Here is an 8,357-nt window from a genome sequence, read left to right on the forward strand (position 1 = left end):
AACCGAGCTTTTTAGATCCCCAGTAGTGTCACTGGGAGAAGTTACCTCACTAGTGGTAAGGCAACTTCTACAGAGAAATGGAGGTAGAATGGAAACTGAAGAGAATATGGTACTTAAACATTACACCTAAAATACTATCAATTTTTTTTTCTTCTATTTGAAAAAATTACATTAACAAAATATGCTTACTCTGCATCACCAGCCTATCTTCCTTGAGTTACCAGAACAATTCCACTGAAGTTTCTACAAAGACATCCCCTGACTACAAGGGAAGTTAGATCAGGAACCTTGTAGTCTTGTCTGTAAAGTGCCTAGTGTCATATAAATAACAACTTCCTACAACAGGGTTTCTGGTGCTCCTTTTGAATTGTTCTGCACCACTGAAGTGCCTTCATAAATAAGATGTTTAGAGTGCACTCTTCATGGAGAGGTAAGGAATGGCAAAGACAGAAAACTGACAATTTTTGTATTAAAAAGACCTTGAATGATCTAGCAGCATCAGCTCTGGAAAGGACATGGAGGTTAACATAATTACCCAGATTTTCCTATATTTGGGAAGAATCTTTGAGATCTCACAGAACTTCCTTTAAATCCTTAACCATGCTGTTCCAATGGAGCTGTGCTGCTAGGGTCTTCCACACTGGCCTCTGCCCTTGGATCACCTCCCTCTAGGAATGGGAGGGTCCAGGGCCCCAAAGAGAAGAATGCCCAAGTTAATGCTGACTCACAGTATTAATGAAGGCTAGGAATCCCTGCAGGTTTGGGAAGGGGAAGTCCCCCTCCAGCTCCACTTTCTCTTGGTCAAGCTATCCCCCTCACAAATTATAGTTCCCCAGCCAAAAGAAGGGCCTAACTCTGGAATCTAGAGGAAGTGGAGGAGAAGGATATACAAGTGGGGAATCACAGGCTGAACACATGCACACAAACCCAATGAGGATCTGACACAGTCTGCCTCCTCTGGCTGGGTAGGCACAGAAGTTAACTTAAAAAAAACTCCTCACATAATTGGAACCAAGTTTTCAACACTAAACACCTCAGAGTGAGGATTTTTTAAAATCTGTTTTCACTATTTGCCTTTTTTTCCCAAATAACATTTATTTGTTTAGACCAGGGGTGGCCAACCTTTGGCTCCGGAGCCACATGCAGCTCTTTAGAAGTTAATATGCGGCTCCTTGTATAGGCACCGACTCGGGGCTGGAGTTACAGGTGCCAACTTTCCAATGTGCCGGGGGGTGCTCACTGCTCAACCCCTGGATCTGCCACAGGCCCTGCCCCCACACCACCCCTTCCTGCCCCCTCCCCTGAGCCTACTATGCCCTCGCTCCTCCCCCTCCGAGCCTCCTGCACACCACAAAACAGCTGATCAGAAGGGGGAGGTGCTGACCAGCGGGGCTGCCGGTGGGTGGGAGGCACTGGGAGTGGGGGCGGAGCTGATCGGGGTGGCTGCTGACTTATTACTGTGGCTCTTTGGCAATGTACATTGGTAAATTCTGGCTCCTTCTCAGGCTCAGGTTGGCCACCCCTGGCTTAGACAAAGCTCAGTGTTCTGAATGGGTTGTAAATGCTGCAGAGGAAAGTTGTTTCCATTAAAATTTTGTTTTTGATTAACTTTTTGTTGATCATAGGTTTCTGAATTTTGGTTTCAATAAAATCTAAATATTAGGCCCACTTTAATCTGCACATCCCTTTAAGCTTCCTGTCTGTATGATAATTAAGCTGCCTGTAGTTCTCCATCACTTATGGTATGCTACTTGCTATACTTCTGTCCCTGAAAATTATAAAAAATTAGAATGTATTCACTGCATCTATCACACAATTAAAGCAAACCCTAATCAAACAAATGACATACCGATTAAGCATTTGTAGTGTTGCATGGGTAACTATGTAGTTTTCCGAAAGATGCATAGAAATTATTATTAAATGCTCAGGGCCAAACTTTTAAAGATATTTAGGGCACCTAAAGATGTAGCTAGGTATCCAACGGAATTGTCAGACGAGCCTAAGGCATCTACCTCCTCTGTCTAAATACCATTAAAAATTTGGCTCTTAGTTTTCATATGGCTTTGAATGAGACTAGAGTTTGGGTTTCTGCTTGTTGCTTACCCAGGTTCTTGAGATTTACTTTTTTTTCCTTTTTTTAAACAGATAAAATATTCATGTTTGCAGAGCATTTTAGTGTGGTTAGTTACACCCAATTTTCAATTCAGAGAATGTTTGGTCATTTAACATGGGAAAAGCTGTAAGCTGTTACATTGCCTTTATCAGCTCCTTCCATATCCAGATGTAATATTTAACCTCAAATTTTATGATATAATCCAAAAGAAAGATACAGGGGGTTGAGGAGGGAATTAAAAATGTTACTGAGTGATTTTTTTTAAATTGAACTGTGGGGAAAAAATGGGTTAGGGTTTCCAACAGTAACCAGTAAAACCCAATCTACAGTAGATACAGGTTTAGATACATAAATACATTTCTGCTTTTAAAAGCTAAGTTGCACGAAGGGATAATGGATGGATGTCTTGGGGTTTTGTGCTTCGATTAATGTGGGTCTGATCCATCACTAATAAAAACAATGGAAAGACTCCTGTTGACTTCAATAGGCTCTGAGCAGCTATAAATGCATTCCTACTAAATATTTAGTATCTTGACGTAACTACTGTATTTAAGAAGTCTTCCAGTCATAGATAAGACTAATATTTAGGAAATGCCAATAACATAGGTATTTGCTAATGTCAATCTTTAGCTCTCAAATAATAGCTCAATTTTTAAGTGATAATATGCAATTTAATATCCCTTTGGGGAATTCCACTCTGAGACTTAATACAGACTGTTAAAATCTCATTTTGGATTAAACTAAAATGTATAAAAAATAGAAACATGCACATACAGACTATATCTTTCTCAAACTTTTAAAGGAGCTCCTTAAAAATAAAAAGGTATACACTATAAAATTCTATTTTCAATAAGATGCTGGCAGCACAGCTGGTCTGAACATGCAAAGTAATGAGTACTCCTCCACTCCCCTTATTTCAGTGAGAGTTGAGTTAACTTGATATTTACCAGGGTTGAGCCCCAATTCTGAGCTATGTTCCTTGGAAGCAGATGATTTTGTATGTTCAGTCTGTACATTATACGTTTTCAGAGCTCAGCAAGGAACACAAACCCACATGTTAAGCCAGGGATGTATGCATACCCCCTAGGCAGCACCTGCTAACCTAATCAAAGCTTTGATACAATACAGGAAGGAGGAACAGATGATTGCAAGACATGTATGGAAATCTAGGTCAATAGTTGATTATGTTTTCAGTGCCTTTCTGAGGTCAGAGTAAAAGTTTGCCAGGGTACTAGCCATAGCAGTATCTACTGCAGACTGAGGAAGCATCCCTCGCAGTTCAGTCTGGATGAAGCCCGTCAAAAGACTTTGGTCAGGACGATCCTTAAGCGGGACACAGAACCAGCCACAGGGGTGATTAAATCCACGGACAAAATTAGGTCTCACCTCTCCATAGTCTAGACTTATTCCTAATTAAAAAAAAAAAGTTACAAAAGTCAGTAAAAGATTGGATCACGAAGCCATGTTTCTTGTCATATGTACACAGTTGCAGGGCCTAGTTCTGTTCTTGGATCCATGGGCACATCTCACTGAAATCCTATGGCAGAAGCCCTTTGAATAAATGTGCTCCACTATATAGTTAGCCAACTGACCCAAAAGAAAGCTTTTGTTTGCAGGGGATGGGGGAAGGCGGGGCGGGGTGGGGGAGAGTGGAGGAGAGATGTGAAATAAATAAAGAGTCTGAAAGAGCAAATGCAAGGTAAGAGTCTCTACTTATGGATATTACAAGTAGTGACGGGCACACCTCAGAGAAGCTTGGATCAGTAGCCAAGATTTGGATTGTAGTTTTAATGCATGGAGGTTGCCCATTCTTCATTCAAACCATCTCTCACTGGACAAGCAATAACTTTACACCAGAGTTGACTCCCATTTATAAGCAAGTTCTATTTCCACTCCATCTGATTCACTGTGTAGCTTTGGGCATATCACAGTTTCTCTGTCAATTTTCACATGCATAATATGGTGATACTTGCTTAATATGCAGAAATGTTGTGTGGCTTGGCTAATGTTTGTACAGGTCTGTCGCATCTTACGCTGGGTTATGTTCCGCAGTCAGTGCGTAAAGCGAAAATCGCGTATAGTCAAAATTACATTGAGTGTAATGGTGGGTGGAATCACCCGCACTACAGGTACAGTATTAAAATTGTTATTTTTCTCTTTTTTTGATTTTTTTTTTTTGGCCGACCGCGTAAAGCTGAAATCGTGCATGTTAAATGTGCATAAGATGCAACAGACCTGTATGTGGCTTTGAATATGTAAAGTGCTATACAGGAGCACTCTAGTACATTTGCAACACTTTCAGTAGACTATCTTGTAAAGCCTTTAAAAGTTCCAGTTTAAAAGGGGTTCAGAACAGCGTGTGCACTTAACTATATGGTAATCTGTTGCAAAATAAGAAAAAGTAGTGGTCAATGACATCTTACCACATGTTAGAAGCCCCTCTTCATACGGAGTTGTGTAAGAGAAGTCAACAAACTCTCTTGGGGAAATGATGTTCCACAGCTGGCCAGCAGTGGTGTAGCACATTACACAGCAATTCTTCAGGAGGATAGCAAAACAATGAACCATGTATCACCAAAGAGAAGTCTTAAATGTTTATATGAAGCTTGCATTTTCAACAAAATGCAAGCTTTTACTTATATCCCACCTTCCCTACTAAGCTACCCATTTTACAGATGGCTACAGTAAGGTGCAGATTAAAGAGTCATCTTCAAAAGTGTCCAACATTAGGCCTTAAGTGCCTAAAACTTGGAAGTGTTGAGCAACTGCAAGTAAAGACAACAGAAGCTGAGTGTCCTTGGCTTAAGTTAAGCTCTAGATGTCTAAAATTGGACACCCAAAAATTTTGTGAATAAAACCCAGGAGTCCTTTTCACTAACTACTAGGCAGCTCTGCAAAGTGCTTCTGATTCACCAAGCTAGTAATAAAATAGAATGCAGTAATCTTCAACAACAAATTTCTAAAAACGATACTAATCTTCTATGTATTTAACACAATAAGTAAAATAGTTCACTGTAAAGATCTAACTTAAAGCCAGGAAAATTGGATGTAAAAAGTGACCAATGTATAAACCAAAGGCTTTGAAGTGCTGTACTGAATGTCTCCAAAAACCAGGACAAGACTAACAGTCAGCACATAATGAACTTCAAACCTATCTTTTTTGGTAAGTCCTGACCCACTGCAGTCACTATTCAGGTTCCAAGCACAAAACCCTGAGGGCATAGTGGAGCCAGCCCACAGGGAACAGGTGAGTTGGTAGTTTTGCAATGTTTTAAAAAAAAAAAAAAAAAATAAAGCTACATCCCACAGGATAAAAGATATAAAGCTCTAAATATTGCATTCAAAGTAAAAATAAGACGTTTTAATTCCCTCAGAACATGGATTTTTATTGGAAGATGCCAGAGCATAACCTACTAAATCTTACCCTTTGATCCTTAATTTTGGCAATGGTGGAATTCTGTACCAATTCAACAAGCTTCTGAAATGTATACTATATGCTCCTCTATATATGTGAGATTACACCATAAAATAAAATGTATAGACATGTGCATGGATTAATTTCTCAGGCTATATCACAAAATATCACCGTAAGATGATGCAATTGCTAGGATGCACTGTAGAATACATATTTACATCCACACAAATACATGTTCTATTTATAAGAATAAAAGACAAATTTTTACCTCTTCAAACTTTTCAACAATGTCCATTGTAGTCATTAAGCTGTCCCAATCTAGTCTATAAGGTCCAGGACGAATATGATCTACTACTCTGTTGGTAATGTCTTCCACAACTCCTTGAGCTTTGTAGCTGTTTAAAATATGAAATCCTTTAAGCTTTCCACTTACTGTACACACGTTATCTGGAGATAAAACAATTCTATCAGACAAGTTCATATGGGAAAAGACGTATTCAACACCCAGTCCTTTCCCTTGCAGTAACTGATATTTTAAGAGAAAAGGGTTCTTAAGCTACATTCTGTATTTCTCAAATTGCAAACCCTCTTCTCAGTCCATGTGATATGACTCCTTAGCTTTTTAAAATTTATTTTAAGATCAATAAGAAGATGTACTCCCATTCATGCTGTCCCTTTTTGACACCCACAGTGAGAGGCCATTTTCTGCAATACATCACTACTGTATTTCTCACTGCATGGGTAAATGGAGAGGTAGAGCAAAACTGACATCCTCCATCTCTGAAACAGCTTGTCAATTTGCTGTTCCTCTCCCATGAGCAGGAGAGTCAGCTAGGGAAAAGAGGAGGGACAAGAAAAAGTAAAAGGGGGGGCGGAGGTGAAGGGGAAGGCAAAGAAGAAACACAGAAAGGGAGAACAAAAGGGGTGAGGAGGAGTCAAATCTCCATAAAGCACAAATAAATGGTAATTCCAATACTAGTAAGTCAGTTTTTTCCACTGAGACTGAGCAACCAAAATATGCCTTGGTAGCCAATTAGAATACCAAATAGATACCTTAGTTTAAACCACGACACATTCAAAAGTCATCTGAAACTGTTTAGCTGTTTTAGTGGGCTCTTGGAAGCTTTCACCAAGTTACCAGATCCCATACCTGCCACATACACACAACTCTTCCCAACCATAGGATGGCTTCTTAGCCCATTGGGGGTTTCATGGTACATGAGATTACCAGCATTATGAAAGGTGAGCTGTCAAATGCAAGGGCCAACAAGTTTGGACTTAGTGCTCTGACTTGCAGATGACTTTTCTAAGAACTCTAAGGATTAAATCTTGCCCCATTTGATGCCAATGGAAGTTTTACCACTGATATCAAAGGACCAAGAATTTCACTGAGTCTTCATTGACAGTTACATGTCTTGTTATAGACAATATACAAGATGCAGGCATTAAAATGTTAAACTCTAAGATAAGTATTATAGGGACTAACTCTATACTGACAAGGCGATGGACTGGATGCTCGAATGGGTTTTTCCACATCCCCCATTTCCAACTTCTGTTAACATCTTAAAGTCCCACAAACTTACTTATCTAGTATGAAGGTAAACTTACAGGTATCCACTGAATTCTTCTGATGGCTTCCGCCACACAGTTGCATCTTTCTGGAAAAGTGGAAGAATACCATATTTATTATTTATGTACACTTCTAAAGTGTGCATCAGTTTTATATCTGGGTAATTCTACAGGTTTAGGCATGAAAACATATGAGCTATACAAAAATATTTTTACCAACAACATGCAAATGCACTCTTTCAAATGAGCTGTTTCTCAGTATCAAGTGTTGGAATTCTGTCAGAAACAGAGTTATCCTAAAGTTAAGGCCCTGATCAAGCAAAGCACTGAAGCATATGCTTAACTTTTAAGCCTGTGAGTCAATGTGACTAACATGCTTCAGTGCTTTGCTTGTTCAGGGACTAAAATAGGTTCAGCACCAGTCTGTAACCCCCTACATTATTATTAAAACACAATTTAGCCATGAAATTATTGCATTGAATACTTTGTGTGAAACTTGTTAGCAATGACGCCAGGAAAAAATAACAAAATGTACTACCACGTAGCAGAAAAATTGGAAAGCAGGCTGCTTTCAATTTTTTAAGCATATGCTAAGTTCTAGTTATACCATTGCATATACTTTTAAAAAAAATAGTTTTGCTAAAATTGGACATAGTGACTAGGACCTTACTTTTTGCCATAAACAAGCTTTTTTGTTGGCTCATTATCAAGGGCACCTGGCTAGTAGGTCCTTACAGGGCATTAGCTTTTTTTCTTTATTAAAACAAAAATAGGAGGCATGATTTTTATTTAACATGTTTAAGGAATGACAACATTTAATACGGTTCTTCACATTTTTAAAGAGGCCAGGTTTATTACTTACCACCTTGACAACATCTAGCAAGAAACCATATGTAAGACACATCAATGCAGCAATATCACACCATTTGTTTACAAATGCAAAGTTTGTTGCCTGACCCAGGAAAAAGATTGGAGTGTGTCTCAGCAAAAGGAACTTAAGCTGAGTCCCCACTGCATTACTAACTCGAGCTTCAGTAGCACTCAAGCTCCAACCCTCTCCTCTACACAGGGCCGGTGCAACCCATTAGGCGACCTAGGCGGTCGCCTAGGGCACTAGCATTTGGGGGGCGGCATTTCGGGTCCTTCGGCAGTGACCGCGGCGGCCAGATCTTCGGCTGCCCCGGTCGTCGTCGTCATTTAGGCAGAGGGAGCTGGGGCAGGGGGACGCGGGGAGGGCTGCCTGCAGCAAGTAAGGGGGGG

At 39.9% G+C, this 8,357-nt stretch overlaps 1 protein-coding gene across 1 annotated transcript; it reads right to left on the reverse strand.

Moving 5' to 3' along the window:
- Window positions 1-2,783: 2,783 nt before the first annotated feature.
- STARD4 (StAR related lipid transfer domain containing 4) lies at window positions 2,784-8,001 on the reverse strand. Its single transcript, XM_029910959.1, has 5 exons — window positions 7,960-8,001; window positions 7,137-7,264; window positions 5,797-5,923; window positions 4,537-4,651; window positions 2,784-3,522 (listed from the first exon to the last, which is right to left on the reverse strand). The coding sequence occupies exons 1-5, from the start codon at window positions 7,999-8,001 to the stop codon at window positions 3,296-3,298; spliced, it is 639 nt and encodes a 212-aa protein (XP_029766819.1). The 3' UTR covers window positions 2,784-3,295.
- Between the last annotated feature and the right edge of the window lie 356 nt (window positions 8,002-8,357).

The sequence above is a fragment of the Terrapene carolina genome, unplaced genomic scaffold (genome assembly GCF_002925995.2).
Source record: "Terrapene carolina triunguis isolate 2854851 unplaced genomic scaffold, T_m_triunguis-2.0 Scaffold69, whole genome shotgun sequence".
In the NCBI taxonomy this organism is placed as follows: Eukaryota; Metazoa; Chordata; order Testudines; family Emydidae; genus Terrapene; species Terrapene triunguis.

What these genes read in the sequence shown, in the direction of transcription:
- STARD4 (XM_029910959.1), bottom strand. Translation starts at nt 8,001, where the DNA reads ATGTGTCTTACATATGGTTTCTTGCTAGATGTTGTCAAGGTG. An exon ending in GAAGAATTCAGTGGATACCT is followed by an intron (nt 5,924 to 7,136) that starts GTAAGTTTACCT and finishes TATTTTAAACAG; the next exon opens with CTACAAAGCTCAAGGAGTTG. An exon ending in AGAGGGGCTTCTAACATGTG is followed by an intron (nt 3,523 to 4,536) that starts GTAAGATGTCAT and finishes TTTTTTAATTAG; the next exon opens with GAATAAGTCTAGACTATGGA.